Below are 21,137 nucleotides of genomic sequence, written 5' to 3'. Positions count from 1 at the left end.
CAGCGCTAAAAACAATTGTGGACCTCAAAACGACGAGCGCTCCTCTACCTCCTAAGGCTGCTGACTCGTAGAAGACTTGGTTAGCCAGGAAAAAACCATGCATTATCGAAGTGGGAACCAGGTAGACACTCCATGGTCTGCCGTCGCATTGACATACATGATGGGTTCCCGCGTTTAGTATTCTAATCAAGTGGGTTGATGCTCGACTGGAGTGCGTTGCGTTGCCATGTAGTGAACAATGACAAGCATCTCTGTAACACTTATCTTCGTAGAGGACTACAGGTGGATCTCTTTTAAGTTAGTCACATTGTGGACTTGGTATGCTTCACAACCTGAATACCGTTTTCGAAAAAATTATTTTATTTATCTCTACATTAGAATTGTCTCAGGCTGCTTCCCTAGTCGAGACCTGGAATTTATAAAAAGACCTATTAACTCCAGGGGGGGGGGGTAAATATTGAATTAAATTACACGGTCGAGGACCCTAGTTAAATGCGAGGCTGATTCTTTCCATAAGTCCAGCCAAATCCTTTTCATATGCAAAGAAGAGGCAAAGTAAAAAGTTCCGACAAAATCTGGGTTCGATCTCCTGACCTTCTCCAATCTTACCCAATGCTTAACCAATTGCGCTACATGTCCTTAAGTTGAAGGAAAATGAAAACAAGTCATTATAACGATCGCGAGCGTAATTCCAGGACATGTTTTATTGTCCAGCCAAATTCCAGAACACCTTTTTTGTCCAGCCAAATTCCAGAACACATTTATTGTCCAGCCAACTTCCAGGATGTATGTTTTAGTTCCAGCCAAATTCTAGGACGGTCGTTTTAGTTCCCGCCACAGTCCAGGACATCACATTAGGTCCAAACAAATTCTTTTCATGCCCCATATCTGTCGATGACAGTCTTTTCATACCTTAAATCTGTCGAGGACGCTCTTTTAATAATTCCAGGTCTCGACTAGGGTTGAAACGATAATCGGGTTCTCTGTAACTATTTTATAAAACCAATTGCTGCGTCTCGATTTAAATTGTTGTTACCGAGTAAATTGAAATGAATAAATTATATCATTAGATAGAGAATTTTTGTGCGTAGTATATCAAAACTTTTGCTTAATTTTTCCGCTCTAAATGCAACATACGTATTATTTCTGAGAAATACACAGGCCGATTTCCGACTAAGAATAACTTTCAAAATGGCTCAAAACTGATCGCTTAGCCTAACAAATTCGGTTTTTTGAACGGATTAGTTTAAATTGGTGACCTAGACTAAGACCTGCTAACAAAGTTAACTAGATTTGCCAAGGCATTCTGAAGTGCTTTTGCCTTTGAACGTTGCCTTTATACAGTTACGTTGCTTATAACGCGCTATAACTTGAATAAAAGTTCCGATAGACTGAGTTTTATCAGCTATATTTTTGGTGCCGCCGACTTTTTCACGAACAATGAGATTGCGTCGCAACCTCAATTATGTTTGAATTAATCAAGTATTTAATTAATTAATCAAGTAATTAAATTAATCAAGTATTAATCAATATAATTACGGACAATGATTTCACTAAACGGTAATTACTAGTACCACTTAGAAAATCTGTCAGATTTCGATTGGGAGCAAACTCTTGTTATTGTTACATCGCATTGAACAGAACGTGGAATATTTAGTTGAGATTCCCTTGATCGAAATTTATTCTATGGATACGCCTGCTCTGGATCACAACTGACGAAGTGACTCTACAGATACAAATAGAAAACAAAACAAGTGGGTGCTTCGCAACAGGGACATCGAGGTGCTTCGCAACAGGGACATCGAGGTGCTTCGCAACAGGGATATCGAGGTGCTTCGCACCAGGGACATCGAGGTGCTTCGGAACAGGGACATCGAGGTGCTTCGGAACAGGGACATCGAGGTGCTTCGCAACAGGGACAGTGAGCACACTAGGGACATCAAGTAGGAGCTTCCAGAGCGTTGGAAAGATTCACATTGACATCTGTAACCGAAACTCAATACTTCCATCAGCGACCAAAACTCGTAAGACTCATCCAGAAACTGACATTTACCTTAATTCTGATGCCTTTAAATTTATATAGCCGGCAAATCTAGTAACCCCCAGAACCCATTTCCCGAGTTCACCGGTCACCAATAACCCACCCCCATATATTTTATTCCTTGAAAAAACATCGAATTTGAAAATTTTTGGTCAAAATTTTGGAATTGACCAAATCGGGCTAAATAATAGCTATTGGAGCGGGTAAAGTCGTATACGAAAAAAAATCACGCGAAGCAAGAAAAAAGTTTGAAAAAATTGACCAGATTTGAAAAGAAATTGGGAAAAAATCTATCCGATCATTCTAGCATACTTATATAGTAGTTAGATAGATTAAAACGTTGTAAAAACAAGTTTGGTCAAGTTTTTCGATCTTCACAAAAAAAAGAAGATCAGGTAACTGATTTTTTCCTCAAATAAGCGCTTATTCTTGGAAAGTCGTGAAAATTGCGCATTAAAAATCAAGTTTCGGAGTTTGAGCAAAGCTCACATCAGTTATGTGGTAAAAACATTATATGGTTTTTATATTAGCTGCAAGTTCACTGCATCACGCCAGAAAAACCTTGCCTCAAGCGTTACAAGACCATTATAAAAAAGGAATTTACGCATTACCGGATCTGAGTCTTAATCCTAACGCTTTGAAAGTCCGAAAAACCGCGCAATTTCAATTGAGTCACCTTTTCCGTGATAAAAAGAGGCTAGTTATATGGCATGATAAGGTGAACAATTCATTGTCCCGTCATCGCAGTAACAACAATAAGCCTTTAACACCTTCGCAGCTCATTGAAGTGCTTGAAAAGTATCAGGAGCGCATACAAGCTATAGTGTATTGCACCAGAGAGGGAACTCTTGATATTTACAATCAGCTCAAGCGTAGTACTCTAGTTACCATCCATTTAGTGACAGACATTGTGTCTAGACGTAAACAGAAAGATCTTAGTTTACTTAAAGAGTACAGAGCGTTACACCAAAGGCCTGCGCTTGAGCTGAAAACACTCACTATAGTGTTAGCCCATAAGAACAACCTCCGGTCCTTAATAACACGCTCCCGACCGAAGAAACTTTCAAAGCGCCGTCGTAAAACGCTTCGCACCCGTCATGCGTTCGAGGAGGCGGAACTCACTCAAGCCTTTGATAACCTAAATGTCTCTTAGTCTTGCGTTGTTATGGGGGTCTACCCGCTGACTGGCGGTGTGACTTAGTTTACTCACGAGTTACGGGCTAGTTTGTGGTTGATTCCTTCCAATAGCGCTTTACTAAACGTTTTGATCTCCCCATTCTTTGAGTTATTCACTACCGTCCGTTTTCCGCAGGTTATCTGGTTTCACTTTTCCGTTTCCGTCCCTTTTGTTTCCGTGTCACCTTGTTTCTTTCTATCCCCCGTTTATTTGTTGTATGATGTAGTAAGTTGAGTTTTGCTGTAGTAAAACTTCCTTCTGCTAGTATGCTGGTTTGTTGTTTAGTCTCTTTCCTTGCTAGGGTGTGACTTAAGTTCATTCTGGAGTTACGGCTGGTTTGTTTGGTGACTTTCACCACACTTGTTTGCTAGCAATTTGCTGTAGCTTTATTAATTTTTGTAGTATGCACTTTTGTTGTCTGGGTATAGTGGTTTGCTAGAGTGTGTGACTTAAGTTTGAACGGGAATTACGGCTAGTAAATTTCCTGACCTTTTCGACTTCTGGTTATACTACATCGTTGCCGTAAATTGTTTCATGTTTGATGTTTTGATGCCGTTGATAAAGCCCCATAACGTTTTGTGCTAGTTTACCTGGCAGTAGCTCCTCTCCTTCTTTCTAGGGTGTGACTTAAGTTTATTCTGGAGTTACGGCTAGCTTGTTTGGTTGAGTTTGTTGCTGTGGTCTGCTAGCATTGATCCGGCTTCCCGGCTTCCCGTCCCGCGCGCGCTACCCGCTCGACGTTCCCTTCTCCTCCGTACCGTTTTCCCATTTCGTCGCGCGCCACCCGCCCGACGCTTCCGCCCCGCCCGTGCCATTTTCCCGCTTCGTCGCGCGCCTTTAGCCCAACGCTTCCGTTTGCCCGTCCGGTTTCCCGTTGTGTCGTGCGTTACTCGTTCGGCGTCTCTTCCCGTCCGTCCCGTCTCGCGTTCTGTCCCGTTTCGCGCTTCCTGCGCACCGTTCTTTCTTTCTTTCGCCGGGTACTATTGTACTCGACGAACAACTTTGCTCTTTGGCGGTTTGCTAGGCAAACCGTCACACTAGGGTTCGGTATAACCCATTTGAGTTGTGTTGTTGCATGTGTGTGTACTTTATATTAGTACCAAATTAAACTTGTGGTTCCTGTTTTCCTTAAGGACAAATTTGCAGGACAAATTTAACAAGCTTTATAGTGCAAGGGCAAAATTAGAGGCTGAACTTAATAACATTTATGGTGAAATTAACAATGCTGTGGATAAGCAAGACAGGAAAGTTAAGATCGAACGTCTGATTGTGAAGTGCAAAGAAGCTTTTACTAGAGTAGTTGATAAGAATGAAGAGCTCTTTGATCTGGCACAAAGGACTGAAGATCCAGATGCTACCTGTAAGAACCTTGAAAAATGGTTGGAGACTGTAACAAAGAACACTGATGAGTTCATTGCTGCTGCTCGAGGGTATATCAATTTGGTCCATGACAAAGAGACAGCAGAGCAGTATACCTCTCACCAATCACGATCAGGTTCACATATGACTTCCTCAAAAAGATCAAGTCACCGTCAACGAGACTTAGAACTATCAAAACTCAAAAGGGAGGAACTTGAGAAACAACATGAGGCAAAGCTTCGCCTTGCTAGACAGCGTCTTGAAATTGAAAAACAAACAAAATTGCGAGAATTGGAATTTGAGCAGCTTGAGGAGGATCATCACAAGGAAGTAGCTGCTGCAGCCCTTGAGGAATATGAGTTGATGACAAAATCATCAGCAGACGGGTCTGGTACAGGCAAAATGAGTGGGCTCTTTACGGAAAGAAGTTCAGTCAAGAGCAAGAAAATTGTTCAAGATTGGGTTAATTCGTCACCGGCCGGGAACATGGCAGATGTTGCAAACGAACCGAGTTTGCAGTTTTCTGGTTCCATCGCCCATTCCGACCAAGCAATTGTCCAACGACCTTCTTCAACTCAACTTCCAAACTCACACTCTAATTTCAATACACATGGTCAAGTTGAGGCCAACATCAACCTCCCTGTCCATGAGCTGCAAGAACCAAGTAGTAGAACCAATGTAACCAATGACGCACATGCTGCAAACAACATCATGCAAGAGCAGCAACAGCCTCAATATACGCCTCCATCACCTCCAGTAGACTTTGGTATGCCAACTCAATTAAACGCCCCAAACACAGCCCTACAACTGTCTCAAGCAACAATGCACTTCGATGGTTTACAGTTAGATCATCAATTCACGCGCAGGTCGAGCATGCCGGGACAGTTGAATTTAGTCAGCCCTCCGAGTTCAACACCTTTAAATACACTCGTTAATGCTCCGCTAGCACTTAATCCGCAACAAGCACATATAAATGTACCAGCCCCCCATCCCCCGTTCTAAACCCCGCACCAACGCATTTCCCGTTAATCCCACCAGCATTCCGCTTTCCTCCTTCGCCACCACAAGCTCTCCCACTACACGCCACTAACCCCGTGGCAAATAATGTCAATCTGTTACCCCATTCTCCGCCTGCACCAATCATTTCCTCCGCAAACATTTTTGTACCTCAACTTATTCATCCACCACCCCCACAAAAGAGTTTTCAGCCCCAAAATGTTGTCCCTATAACCCACGCACCTCCTGCTCCTCTGGATCCAAATGTCTGGCGTTTTCCGGCAGCAGTCCCATCTAATGCAGTACCACTTGTACGTACATCTGCAAACTTATACACCGCACAACCGGCCCCGTTAATCAACCCTCATATCACTACATCGATTCGCTCCTCTCATGTACAAGTAGCAGCAGCCGCTCAAAATTACGTAACATCAGACTTCATGCAAGCGAATCCATTTAGTTCTTCCACAGGTACCGCCCCCACCTTTGTCACTCCGATCATTCCGCCAACGTATGGAGCTACCATTCCGAACCCGTTGGGTTGGGGTGGCCCGCTGCATCGCACACCTTCGGCTCCTTCTTCGGACTCTGCGGATTTGATAAAGCAGTTGGCGGAGGCAATTACTTGTAAGAAGAACGATCCACTGCCTGAGTGGAAGTTGTCACAGTACAATGGTGATCCACTGCAGTGGCACGAATAGTTCGGACATTTTAAAGGCGCCATAGACGCACAGTCCTTGACTGATGATGTCAAGTTAACATACTTAAAAACGCTTGTAACTGGAAAAGCTAAAACTGCCATCGCAGAGTTCGCATACTGTGGTGTAATGTATAAGGACGCACTTAAGACACTCGAACGTAAATTTGGCCAACCACAGGCAGTAGTCAGTGCACACTTAGACAAAATCAGCTCTTTCCCTCCACTTAAGATGCACAATAGTGATAACATCATAAACTATTCTGCAACAATTTCAAGTATTGTTGGGGTCTTTAAATCACTTTCAAAAGACTCAGACCTTAAGAGCGCCTCACTTCTCAACAAGGCTGTGCAAAAATTTCCGCCCAATCTGAAAGAGTATTGGTCACTCTTCACAGTGAAGAAACATTGGGTAAAGCCAACACTCCTTGACTTCAACGATTGGTTGAAGGAGAAGGCCGAGGCACATGATTTAACGAAAACATCTTCATCGAAGGCAAGAACTGAGGATAGCACCAACTCAGTAGTAAAGACCAAAGTTGCCTCAAGAACTTTCGCTGCTAATACGCAATCTAAGGGCACTCAGAGACCAGCCTCAACATCCGCAACGCCTCCAACCCCTCGCTGCATTGTGTGTAAAGGTAACCACCGCATCTGGGAGTGTAGGGTTTTTAAAGAAAAGTCTCCCACTCAGTGAGCAAATGCAGTGGCGGAAGCAAAACTGTGTTTCTCACGTTTGAGAGAAAAGCATATGTTCAGGCAATGCCCAAATCCTAGGAAATGCAGAAAGGACGGTTGCAACAGCTCCCATAATACACTACTCCATGGAGCTGAGAGGGTTTTTCCATCAAAATCCCCTTCAAACAACAACAATATTAATTCTAATGCTGGCTCAAATCAAAGTAAACTTCCTCGTGTCCAATCTTCGAGTAAGACCACCACTTTGTCATCTGTGAGTAATGTGAAAGGCCTTCTTCAGGTGACTGCATTACAGTTGAAGAGCTCTTCTGGTAAAGATACCACGGCTTTAGTTTTGTGCGATACCACTTGCAGTAACTCTTGGGTGTCCAATGACCTTGCAAATAGACTTGGTTTGCACGGTACAGCACTGAAACCAACAGTCAAGGGTATAAATACCGAGGAAGTTGTAGACACTAAGTTAGTTGAACTAATTGTAACACCACGCGACAACCAAGCATTTGAACCATTTAAAGTCAGCCCTTACGTAAAAGAAGATTTAAACGTAGGCGCCGATGTCATTAACATTAAAGCACTTCAGGAAACATACCCGCACCTAGCAGTTCTAGACCCAGTTACATATTGCTATGGAAACATCGAGATGATACTTGGACAGGATATGTATCATGCCATCCGCCCGATATAGTACTTCGCTGCCGACGAAAAGTCCTCGCCCTTCGCTGTTCGCTTGCCCGTAGGTTGCGTTCTATGCGGCCCTCTACCGTCGTCTTCAGGTTTAGACTCGACTTGTTTCAAAGCTAATATGGAGCAGGATTTTGAACTCACTAGTCAGGTAAAATTTTGGTACGACATGGAGTCGTACGGCGCCCCTAAGCAAGTAGACCCACGATCCTCCTCGGAGGGCCCTCAATAGGTCGAAGGAATTGGTACATCTTCTGCATCTAGGTGGGTTCAAGCTTACTAAGTTTGTAAGCAATGTACCAGATCTGGCTGACCGAATTGATGGGTCAACTCAATCCACTGAACCGAAGGTCATCGTTTCATCCAAGGCGGAATCAATGCACGTGCTTGGGCTTAAGGTGGATCACAACAACGATACTCTGTTTGTGAGTAGAGGTACTAACAGCACCATCACAAAAAGTCTAACACAGCGCTTGGTTTTAAGTCTAGTGTCAAAGGTCTACGACCCAATTGGTCTTGTCGCACCGTTTACTGTTGGTGCCCGTTTAATCTTGAAAGACATCTGGCGTGTCAATGGACAAAGTTGGGATGACGAGTTGCCTAAAGACAGAGTTGACAGATTCCTTGCTTGATGTGTGGAACTGCCGCGGTTAGCTGAGATGACTATACCGAGATGTTATTTTTCAGGACCATTCCAACATCTTGAACTCCACAGGTTTGGTGACAGCTCGCAGGACGTATTCAGTGCAGTAGGTTTTCTTAGGGCTCAAGTAACTTGCACCTCCGGGGAGTTATAACAGAGCTGTCGTTTGTCTTGGGCAAGGCCCGTGTTGCACCTATGAAGATAATGACAGTTGCCCGTTTAAAAAGGGAAATCTGTCGAGCATTAACGGTTACTGTGGACAAAGTCTTTATGTGGACATATAGTACCATCGTCTTGCAGTGGACAAACTCAACAAACAAACACCCCATCTTCATTGCAAATCGTGTTAGTGAAATCCTGGAGAACACCAGCGTTGACCAATGGAACCACGTCGCCACTTGTGATAATCCGGCAGATGCTGGCACGCGTAGTATGTCCGCTGAAGTTTTGCAATCAAGTAGCTGGGTGAGGGGTCCTGACTTCTTTAGAACTAAGCAATTCCCTTTTGTACCAAATACTGACGTCGTACCTGGTGCAAGATGAGTCCTTTAATAGTGAAAGAAAACATCTTGTTGACAACAAATCCGTTAAGAAGAGCAGCCGCATTGCTCAGTTTCCTCCATTTTTTGGGCCTTGTGGTCTCATCCGTTCTTCTGGTCGACTCAGACGGCTAGTGGAAATCGACTTTGACACTAAGCATCCTATCGTGCTGGATGCGCGTCATACTTTTGTTAAACTTTTTCTGCGGGATACTCATTTGAAGAACCATCATCAGGGCGTCCATTAATTAAGGTCAAAGGTACAGGAACGTTATGCCATCCTCAAACTACGTTCCACACTGTGTTCAATCAAATCAAACTGCGTCTTGTTTAGAAAGTTTCGTGCAGCAACCATTCAACCTATCATGGCAGACCTCCCAAAGGAGAGACTCGCATAGCAGTCTCCTCCCTTTACCAACACCGGGGTTGATTACTTTGGCCCATTCTACGTCACAGTTCGTCGGACTACCGAGAAGAGGTGGGGATTTCTCTTCACTTGTCTCACTACTCGTGCTGTCCATGTTGAAGTCGTCCCGTCCATGGACACTAGTTCGTGTGTAATGGGAGTGGAGCGGTTCGTCTCCCGTCGGGGTTCTCCTGCTATGATTTGGTCGGATAATGGTACGAACTTCATGGGAGCGGAGAAAGAGCTCCGTGAATGTATGGAAAAATGGAATACGTTTAACATTGCCACCAAACTTGCACATAAGGGCATTAAGTGGAGGTTCAATCCACCCAGTGCGCCACACCAAGGTGGCATCTGGGAGAGGTTAGTTCGTAGTTTTAAAAGAGTACTGTACACTATTCTCGGTACGCGTCGCCTCACAGATGAGTTGTTGAACACTACTTTTTGTCTGGTCGAACACGCACTGAACTCACGTCCCTTAACGCCCGTAAGCGCTGACCCGTCCGACCTAGGCGCAATAACACCTAACCATTTTCTACTCGGTAACCAAGCAACCGGAATTCCGTCTATCGTTGCCGTCGACGAATTCGATCACCGTAAGTGGTACGCCCTGCACAGTCCTACGCCAATGCAATTTGGGCACGTTGGATTAAGGAGTATGTACCTGCGCTGAACCGTAAATCTAAGTGGCAGAGGCCTGCCGAGCAGCATCTCAAGGTTGGTGATTTGGTTTGGATCGTTGAAGAAAGCAACCCTAGGGGTTACTGTCCAACTGCTCGGATTGAAGAACTTCGGTAAGGCTCCGACAACGTCGCTCGCTCCGCCGTCTTACGCACGTCATCCGGATCGCTCGTCCGCCCACTCGTTAAGCTTGTACCAATCCTCGCAACATTTTCTTCCGGGCCGGAGGATGTTACCGAGTAAATTGAAATGAATATATTATATCATTAGATAGAGAATTTTTGTGCGTATTATATCAAAACTTTCGCTTAGATTTTCCGTTCTAAATGCAACATACGTATTATTTCTGAGAAATACAAAGGCCGATTTCCCACTAAAAATAACTTTCAAATTGGCTCAAAACTGATCGCTTAGCCTATCAAATTCGGTTTTTTGAACGGATTAGTTTAAATTGGTGACCTAGACTAAGACCTGCTAACAAAGTTAACTAGATTTGCCAAGGCATTCTGAAGTGCTTTTGCCTTTGAACGTTGCTTTTTTACAGTTACGTTGCTTATAACGCGCTATAACTTGAAAAGTTGCGATAGACTGAGTTTTATCAGCTATAATTATAAGGGCAGCAATGAATTATTATAGCCCTTTTTGTTGTTCAGATTAATAGCACTGTGGAGTTACCATCTCCTCAGGTTTGTTGAAGTACATTCAAAGAAAAATTATAACTATTTTGTAGCCATTGAATGGGAGACACCACCTCCCGGACTTTAAAATTCTACTCTATTCGATTTTTTCATCACAGGCTTGCCTGTTAATAGTGTTCTTTGCGTTAACTGGCAGCTCCATGCTGCTTAGTTATCGGAGATATTTTTCTCGGATAATCAATTTTCTGACAGAAATTAAATTTGAAAATGGTAAAATGTTGAGACAGACGTAATCATATTATAGATCAATTTATCGCGTTATCGTGGACATATGATTTGATATAACGCTCTTATAACTCGAACTTTCAGGTTAACGATTCAAAATAGTGGGCTCATAATTGGGAATTGGGACCTGTGTGTTTTAATCATACGTATTGGGACTGTGGCTCGGTAAGTGATTGTCTCATGTTTCGACATAAGGCGATAAAAATTATGGTTCAGGCCACTTTTCTTTACGTCTGGGAGGAAACTCCCCGTGACCATAATTGTCGACCACCCCACTCTGGGATGTCATTTCGCTCGGAAAGTATTTCCCTCCAAAAAACCTTCAAAACCCACGGGACAATGCTACCAGCAGAGTTGTATAGAAATTTGAAACAACCATTTTAAATTTTCGCTAGATGCTGCTGGATATTTTTCAACATTTTACAAGGGACTCCCGGTTAATCATTTATATCATAAATCTTACGTACCTGAGTAATTTCCTTTGTTAAAAATACCTCAAGTAGCACCCAAGAAAGGGCATTAATTTCAGCACCTTTCAGGACCTTTTCAGCAGCTGTAAAAAGCCTCATGTCACATAATGCTCATGGAAAAAAGAGGAGTTTTGGATAAAGTATATTTCATCTCTTATCTTAATTCTGACTACTCCTTTCTTACACTGTACACTCCTTTCATACAACATATACACCTCTTACTCCCGGGGATACCACAAAGACTGTTTCAGTACTGAACCAGAATAAAATTTAAAGTTTTCCAACATTTTAAAATAATATTTTCCTATTACATACTATGATCATGGAAAAATAATAGGTTTAAATATCTTACTATTTTTATCTGAAATTTACACTTTGCATACTGAGTTCATAGTCTGCTTTTTTATATAACAGTGTAAAAACATACTTTCGATAATGCGATTTTTTCGGCGAGGCTAATTTACGTAAACATTTACGTATTATAGTTGTTCAGTACTAGAGTAGTCCGTGTGTTAACTCCGAGTCATATATAGTAACATGGAATTGTTTCATTCTTTCCCATTCCACCCATAATTCCTACCCGTCATGAACAAAATTAGTTGGTCATTGGTTGATAATTTTTATAACCTTTTTCATTTTGAAAAATATGTTTCTTGCTCACACACACAATTTTCAATTTTCTTATCAAGAGGTTGTCAAGGAGCCCCAGTAGAGATCTGTCGACGACAATCATGTAAAAAAAGTCCATTTTTTTAGGTAGGATTAGGGTCAGAGGAAACAACTCCGTTATATATAATGTAATTAACCAGTTACCGCAATGCCACGATCAGCAGCATAGTCAATTTATAAGTTATAACATATCATAACCAGCACACCTCTACTTGCTAATTACGCCACACAGTGGTGTATTTTTCTTCCCAACAATGGCTGAATTGCCCGGTAGTTAATGGTGCATTTCTTTCCCTCAGAATCGGTTAAGTTTCGCAGACTTCCAAAGACACTGGAGGCCACCTCGAGAGGCTCAGTGAAGACAACGTGAAGAACAGCTTCTGCGAAGGGCGGGGTGGTCAGAGAACCCTTGTATGCAAAGTACTCTTTGCCCTTGTTCGCCTCGGCAATTGGGGTCAGGTCAAGCCCTATATCAACAAAAACATTACGTAGAAATGTTGCCAGTCAATATGATGCTAAAAAGTATTTGTAGTTGCAGCATGTATGGCAACTAACATTATTAGAAATTGCCTTGAGCGCCGAATTTCAGTGAACTCCGGTTTTTTTAGAACTTTTTTTGTCAATTGTCAGTTCGCTGTTGTGCTTTTTTTCCAACAGTTCAGAACCTATTCCTTTTAAAAAATCTGTTGCTTTAGCGTTTTTTATAATAAAGTAACCAGACTGATGGCGGACAAATTGATCTCAAACGACAGAGCAGATTCAATTCAGAGGGGGTGTTAGCCTAGATATTTAGTTGTGAGTGCAAAAACTCCCACCAAAGAGAGGTTCCTACCCGAGACCTTCGGTGTAACAGACTGAATCATTAACCACTGAGCTACCACGGTCTTGGGATTGCTGTTCTTTCATCCGCATTCGATTTAGCAACAGATTTTATTTCGCAAGAAGAGTTTTTTAGGTCACGCAAAGATCAGGAAGTCAAACATGAAAAAGCCACCCGAAAAGTGAAATAAAAAAATACATACGTTTACAAAATAGCTTCCAACTTCGTTCCAGAGCAATTAAACACCACAAAATTAACTTCATGTGTTCAAATGTTTTTATCTTGTTTTAATACCTTGATTTGATACACATGTGAATGAAATTGTTTCGATAGATCAAGGAACAGCAACGGCAATGTAATGCATTTCCTCTGTCAGTAAAAATGAACCAAAAGAAAAGTTTTTGATTTTAGGATGCCGTAAAGTTTGTACTTAGTTTGAACTTGACTGTATATGAGTTTTTACTCTGACTCGCGCGCCTAATTTGTTCTTTTCAAACTACTGATATCATTGTTGTTGTTATAGTTGAAGTTAATTTTAAATTTAAGCTCTTTAATGCAAAAGTTTGTCAAAAGTTTTGATATACTACTCCTTTAAATGTAGCAAAGGCTTTTTGGAAGTCATTCAAAAACGCGAGAGTTTTATATTTTGGCTCGCATAGTCTCCGAAAATTTGTGCACTTGATAACGTTTTATTTGAGAGCAGAAAAACTTTTTGACTAAATTGATTTTTTGAAGGCACAATGGGACTCCATTTCTTTTTGTTTTCAAATTGTTCCTTACCTGAGCCTTTAAAACAAATTGATTAATAAGTTACGTAAAAAATAATAGACTTTCAAATAACATTTTCTAAAAACCATACTGCAAACTTAATTGAAAGCTATTTGATTTTTAATTGATCCAGATTTTTTCTAATTTTTGAATGCCATCTTCAAAAACCTTTTAAAACGTTAAGTTTCAGCTCATTCACCCTGAATATTTGAACCCGCCCATAATTTCACTTGTCAAATATTCCACTCGAAAAACCTTCATCAAACCATTCGAATCTATTGCTTATTCTGACTATTATTACCCAAATACTACGTATCCCTGATTTTCAAGGCAATTACAATCGACGTGAAATTTGAAATTATTTAAAGTCGTTATATCGCGGAGTGTCGAATATACGACGTTAGATGATTAGCAGAGACAGTAACAAAAGCGGGAAAGTGAGGCAATGCTTAATAAGGCACTAGCTTCGTCGTTTAGACTTTTTTCGTATTTTTTATCTAGATTTTTTGTTCAGGATCCTCAGCATTAATATTTCAATTTATAAATCGTGATTACTTAAGTAGATTAGATTTACTTAAGTTGCCTCAATTGGCATCCAAAGTCCGTTAAAATTTTCATCAGATTTAGGGAGTTTTTTCAGAAGCCGTGAAAAACGTCAAGTGACCTAATGCTCCTGGAAAAACAGGAAGTTTACAATAAAGTAAATTTCTGATGTCTTATTTTGTTTGTGACTGCTCCGTTTTTTAACTGAATATACTGTTTCAAACTGAGCCAATTTTTTTTAATGCTTACTTCTTTTTTCCTGCTACATACTATGACCTTGAAAAAATATTAGTTGGAAATGTTTTTTACTCAACGATTTAAACTATGCATACTGAGTTTATAATTTTTTAAAGAGCAGCCCATAAAATATACTTGCGATAATGCGTGCTTTCTAACTGACTGATAATTTATAATATAAGTGTTTAGTAATGCAGTATTCTGTGTGTTAACTCGGAGCCTTTTTTAGTAACGCGGAACTGCTTCAATCTTTACGGTTCTATCCATAGTTCCAACACGTTGTTAACAAAAATAGGAAAATAGATGGTGATTGTTTGATAACTTTTTAACTTCGTCTTTTAAAAAATGTTTTTTTTCCACACAATTTGCTTATAAAGAGGTTGTCAATGATCACGTTAGTGATCTTCTAAAGACAATGATTTTCACTAAAAGCCCAAGCCAGTTTTTTTTGTGGAAGAGGAGGCACGATTGGTGTCATAGAAAACAACAAAGGCAAAGAACCAGATACCGCAACGCCATGATCCAAATTAGGGGGCCTTGGTAAGGAATAAAAAAAAACGACTCAAATCCTTTTTCGAAACAAAGTTGTGCGAAAAAAAGATACACACACACACACACACACATATATATATATATATATATATATATATATATATATATACATATATATATATATATATATATATATATATATATATATATATGTATATATATATGAAGCTCAAAAATTCAAAATACTTGCACTTGCATGCATGGCAACTAGAGTTATTAAAAATTGCTTTGAGCGCCAATAAATTTAATTTCTGCCAATTCCCGTGATTTTTCAACTTAGAGCATTTGCCACGTTTTTCGATCAATTCCAGCAATTTCAGAAAAATTTTGGCTGTTTTTACGTTGAATACTGTGACAAAATTATAAAGAAAACCATCAAATAGAGCTTTTGTCAAGTTTATATCGCTATTTCGCTATTTTGTGCGACAGTTTAGAACTTTACCTTTTTTGTGTGCAAAAATTGCTATTTGTGCATTTATTAAATAAACTTTATTTGTTTGAAAATCAGTTTGAGAGTCAGTGTCTTGCTAGTAACAAAATGTACTTTTTCGTTTCTTTTTTGGTTACCATATCTCTTTTCCCAAGGAAACGGTTTGACCTGCTTGAACAAACACTCCGAGTATTCGCCTAGCCGAGAAGATAAAAACCATTAAGAATAGACAGCTACATGTATCTTGGTAGGGAGATGTCATTACAGCTCTAATTTTTCGATAGGTTGAAATTCTTTGTAATTTTTTAACTCAATGAATTCTTAGCCATGTAAATGCTATTTTCAAAACAATGACTCAACACGTTAGTAACGACAAGAGAAATTAAATTCAGAGGGTGTTTTAGCGTAGATAATTAGTTAAAAAAATTGGGTGCAAAAACTTCAACCAAAGAGGGGTTCGAACTTGAGACCTTCGGAATAACAGACTGAATCATTGCTATTCTTACTTTTGCATTTGATTTAGCAACGGACCTAATTTCTGAATAGGAGCAATTTAGCTCACGCAAAAACCAAGGAATCAGGCTCCAAAATGTCACTCAAGAACTAAAGTCGAAAGAATTTTCTATAATAAAGCGGCCACTTTTGCATTAAAGAAGACATACACGTTTTTAACAATTGCTAACTTTTTTCGATAGCATTAAACGCCAGGAAGTTGTTTCTAGATTTTCATTTAATAGTTCAGTTTAAATTATATGTGATTAACTTTATTTCTTGAGACCAACAAATGGCATTTGTAATGTATTTCCTCTGTCATGAAAAAGTGAAGAATACCAAAAATATTGTCACTATAGGATGAGGGAGGTTTGAACTTAGAATGATCTGGACTTGGCTATTTGCGATATGTGAGTACGTCTACTGATTTTTGCTCCTAAGTTGTTCATCTCGAACTACTGAATAGCGCTGTTGTTAATTTAGTTGAGATTAAATCAAAGTTTGACACTCTTTAATCGTAAAAATTTGTCGAAATTTTGGTTCACTCTATATCTAAACGTTGAATTTTTTTCCGCAAGTCCTTTGAAAACGCGAGGTCTTCGGTTCTTATTGTTTCCAAATTTTCCCCTACTTTTGAATAATGTTTATTGAAGCAAAGAAAAACTTCTCGGCTAAATAAATTTTCTGAGGACATTACGTGACTCATAATTGAGATAAAAACTTCGCGAGGTTTATTGTTCCGGCATTACAAAAAGTGCTTGTTTTACTTTAAACTTATCAATGTTTAAGTTCAATGTATGTATCGAACGTATGAATTAAACTATGGATCGCTTCGCTTCAAATGTTCAGTTTTTCAAAACGGAAGGTTTTGTTTCATTTCTTCTAATAGTTTGGCGTCAAATAAAAGTTACGAACTTTGAACTTTTGAGAATAGTCTTTCTGGTAAACTTTTTCTTGTTGTTACTGAGTAAACAAAAGAGCAGCGAGGATTTAAAGCGCTATTTAAATAAAGCGAGAATCTATCCAGCGAGAAAGTTTATTACGTCATATTTCTTAACCTTTACGTAATTTCTTAACCATGTAAGCCTTACAAAAAGATTAAATGCACACAAAATACGTTCTATTTGGCATAAAAAGCTCGGAAAAAGTTCGTTAAACATAATTTTCGTTGAGCCTACTAATATACTGAATCGATTAAGCTCTTTTTAGGCTTAATATTTTTATGTTTCGAAAACGTATCGGTGACCAATCTGAGTCGAAAATCGACTCAGACAAAGTACCTGCTAAAAAAGATCAAGCTAGATTTGCCGGGCAATTGAGAGGGGCCTTTTGGCCGTTATACGTTGTGGAAGATAGTTGTGCCTTGCTATTGATATCCGTCTCATTAGATATTATGATTGGAATTTAACTTTCGAAAGAGTGAATCTTACTCTGTCACCTTTACTTTGGAGCCGCTCCCGGCTTTACGAACACTTTCCGTTTGCCTATTGTTGAAACGCAATATTGCTGTGAAGATTCAAAGAAAGTTACCCCACGAAGTGATTATCCTGGAAAAGAGACACTGATCAGAGGTTTCTCAAGACGATCAGAGGCTGATCAGAGGTTTCTCAAGACGAACAGACACTGATCAGAGGTTTCTCAAGACGAACACAGAGACTGATCAGAGGTTTCTCAAGACGATCAGAGGTTTCTCCAGACAAACACAGAGACTGATCAGAGGTTTCTCAAGACGATCAGAGGTTTCTCAAGACGAACAGACACTGATCAGAGGTTTCTCAAGACGAACATAGAGACTAATCAGAGGCTTCTCTCAAGATGAACAGAGACTGATCAGAAACTGCCAAAAAAACTAAGACTAACCCACCCGAACCGTGAACCTTTTGTAGTAAATTTGATATCTAGACGGCAAATCTAGCACCCTCCAAAATTACCATAATCGATATTGTTGTGTTGCATCAAAACCCTTTAGCACTACCTGGTCACCGAAAACCTACCCCTTAAATTTTTTTTTTGAAAAAATAAATTTTGACAAAATTTTGTCAAAATCCAGAAATAATCGAATTGCGGTGGTTTTTTTCGCTGTTTTTGACATAAAAGCGTAGCAGAAAATTTTTTGGAAAAGTTTGACCAAATTTGAAAAAAAATCCTCTTTTCCCTACCATTTTAAATAAAAAATTATTAAACGCTGATGTAACAATTGCATGAAGTTGTCAATTTAAAGAAAAAAAATTTGGTCAAGTTTTTCAAATTTGGAGAAAGAATTCAAGTTTTTTCTCAAATAAGCGCTTAATCTTGGAAAGTCGTGAAAATCGTGCATTCAACATCAAGGCTCGAATCAATTATGTTGTAAAAGCATTATATGGTTTTCATATTAGCTGCAAGTTCAATTCATCACGCCATAAAAACTGCGCCTCAAGTAACACAAAATCGTTACAAACGTAACATTTACGCATTACCGGGTTTAAGTTTCAACCCTAACGCTTTGAAAGTCCGAAAAACAGCACAGTTCCAGTTGAGTCATTTCTTTCATGATAAGAAGCGCCTAGATATATGGCATGATGTAGTGAACAATTCGCTTTCACGTCATCGAAGCAACAACAATAAGCCTTTAACACCTTTGCAGCTTATTTCAGTGCTTGAAAACTATCAGGAGCGCATAGAAGCTATAGTGTAATGCCCCAGAGAGGGAACTCCTGATATCTACGATCAGCTCAAGCGTAGTACTCTAGTTACCATCCATTAAGTGAAAAACATAGTGTCTAGACGTAAACAGCAAGATCCTAGTTTACTTAAAGAGTACAGGGCATTACACCAAAGGCCTGCGCTTGAGCTGAAAACACTCACTATAGTCTTAGCTCATAAGAACAACCTCCGGTCCTTGATAACACGCTCCCGACCGAAGAAACTTTCAAAGCGCCGTCGTAAAACGCTTTGCACCCGTCATGCGTTCGAGGAGGCGGAACTCACACAAGCCTTTGATAACCTGAATGTCACTTAGCCTTGCGCTGTTGTGGGAGTCTACCCGCTGACTGGCGGTGTGACTTAATTAACTCACGAGTTACGGGTTAGTTTGTGGTTGGTTCTCTCCGATAGCGCCTTAATAAACGTTTCGCTCTCCCCATTCTTTGAGTTATTCACTACCGTCCGTTTTCCACAGGTTATCCGGTTTCATTTTTCCGTTTCCGTCCTTTTTGTTTCCGTGTCACCTTGTTTCTTTCTATCCCCCGTTTATTTGTTGTATGATGTAGTATGTTGAGTTTTTGCTGTAGTAAAATTTCTTTCTGCTAGTATGCTGGTTTGTTGTTTAGTCTCGTTCCTTGCTAGGGTGTGACTTAAGTTCATTCTAGAGTTACGGCTGGTTTGTTTCGTGACTTTCACCACACTTGTTTGCTAGCAATTTGTTGTAGCTTTATTAATTTTCGTAGTACGCCTTTTTGTTGTCTGGTTAGGGTGGTTTGCTAGGGTGTGACTTAAGTTTGTTCTGGAGTTACGGCTAGTAAATTTCCTGACCTTTTCGACTTTTGGTTATACTACATCGTTGCCGTAAATTGTTTCATGTTTTGATGCCGTTGATAAAGCCCCATAATGTTTTGTGCTAGTTTACCTGGCAGTAGCTCCTCTCCTTCTTTCTAGGGTGTGACTTAAGTTTATTTTGGAGTTACGGCTAGCTTGCTTGGTTGAATTTGTTGCTGTGGTCTGCTAGCATCGATCTTCCCGCCTCCTCGCTTGTGGTTTCCGCCCCGCCCGTGCCGTTTTCCCGTTTCGTCGCGCGCCATCCGCCCGACGTTTCCGCCCCGCCCGTGCCGTTTTCCCGTTTCGTCGCGCGCCATCCGCCCGACGTTTCTGCCCCGCCCGTGCCGTTTTCCCGTTTCGTCGCGCGCCATTCGCCCGACGCTCCCGTTTGTCCGTCCGGTTTCCTGTTGCGTCGTGCGTTACTCTTTCGGCGTCTCTTCCCGTCCGTCCCGTCACCCGTCCTGTCCCGTTTCGCGCTTCCTGCGCACCGTTCTTTCTTTCTTTCGCCAGGTACTATTGTACTCGACGAATATCTTTGCTCTTTGGCGGTTTGCTAGGCAAACCGTCACACTAGGGTTCGGTATAACCCATTTGTGTTGTGCTGTTGCATGTGTGTGTACTCTATATTAGTACCAAATTAAACTTGTGGTTTCTGTTTTTCTTAAGATCATGACAACTTTGCAGGATAAATTCAACAAACTTAGTAGTGCGAGGGCAAAATTAGAGGCTGAACTTAATAACATCTATGGTGAATTTAACAATGCTGTTGATAAGCAAGACAGGAAAGTTAAGATCGAACGTCTGATTGTGAAGTGCAAAGATGCTTTTACTAGAGTAGTTGATAAGAATGAAGAGCTCTTTGATCTTGCACAAAAGACTGAAGATCCAGACGCTGCCTGTAAGAATCTTGAGAAATAGTTAGAGAGTGTAACAAAGAAAACTGACGAGTTCATTGCTGCTGCTCGAGGGTATATCAATTCGGTCCAAGACAAAGAGACAGCAGAGATGTATACCTCTCACCACTCAAGATCAGGTTCGCATATGACTTCGTCAAAAAGATCAAATCAGCGTCAACGAGACTTAGAATTATCAAGATTAAAAAGGGAGGAACTTGAGAAACAACATGAGGCAAAGCTTCGCATTGCTAGACAACGTCTTGAAATTGAAAATAACAAACGAAATTGCGGGAATTAGAAATTGAGCAGCTTGAGGAGGATCATCGCAAGGAAGTAGCTGCTGCGGCCCTTGAGGAAATTGAGTTGATGACAAAATCATCAGCGGACGGGACTGGTACAGGCAAAAGAAGTGGGCTCTTTACGGAAAGAAGTTCAGTCAAGAGCAAGAAACTTGTTCAAGATTGGGTTAATTCGTCACCGGCCGGGAACATGGCAGATGTTGCAAACGAACGGAGTTTGCACTTTTCTGGTTCCATCGCCCAATCCAACCAAGCAATTGTCCAACGACGTTCTTCAGCACAACTTCCAAACTCACACTTCAATCTCAATACACATGGTCAAGTTGAGGCCAACATCAACATCCCTGTCCATGAACCAAGCAGTAGAACCAATGTAACCAATGATGCACATGTTGCAAACATCATGCAAGAGCAGCGACATCCTCAATATACGCCTCCATCATCACCAATAAACTTTGGTATGCCAACTCAACTAAACGCCCCAAACACAGCCCGACAAATGTCTCAAGCAACAATGCACTTCGATGGTTTACAGTTAGATCATCAATTCGCTCGCAGGTCGAGCATGCCGGGACAGTTGAATTTAGTCAGCCCTTCGCGTTCACT

General features: G+C 40.6%; 1 protein-coding gene across 7 annotated transcripts in view; it reads right to left on the bottom strand.

Annotated features, from left to right (window-relative positions):
- Positions 1–12,029: 12,029 nt before the first annotated feature.
- Positions 12,030–21,137, bottom strand: part of LOC142337549 (carbonic anhydrase 2-like) — a 40,974-nt gene continuing 31,866 nt past the window's right edge. For 4 of the 7 annotated variants that reach the window (XM_075386855.1, XM_075386858.1, XM_075386856.1 and 1 more), the window contains exon 6: positions 12,032–12,448. In XM_075386855.1, coding sequence (XP_075242970.1) covers positions 12,201–12,448 — 248 coding nt within the window. In that variant the 3' untranslated portion in view covers positions 12,032–12,200. Of the gene's footprint in view, positions 12,449–21,137 lie in introns of all 7 variants that reach the window. The other 3 variants (XM_075386853.1, XM_075386854.1, XM_075386852.1) reach the window with 2 other exon arrangements.

This window comes from Convolutriloba macropyga, chromosome 4 (genome assembly GCF_964194025.1).
Source record: "Convolutriloba macropyga chromosome 4, txConMacr16.3, whole genome shotgun sequence".
Taxonomy (NCBI): domain Eukaryota; kingdom Metazoa; phylum Xenacoelomorpha; order Acoela; family Convolutidae; genus Convolutriloba; species Convolutriloba macropyga.
Note: the sequence above shows the minus strand (reverse complement) of the source record. Positions and strands in the feature narration are given on the sequence as shown.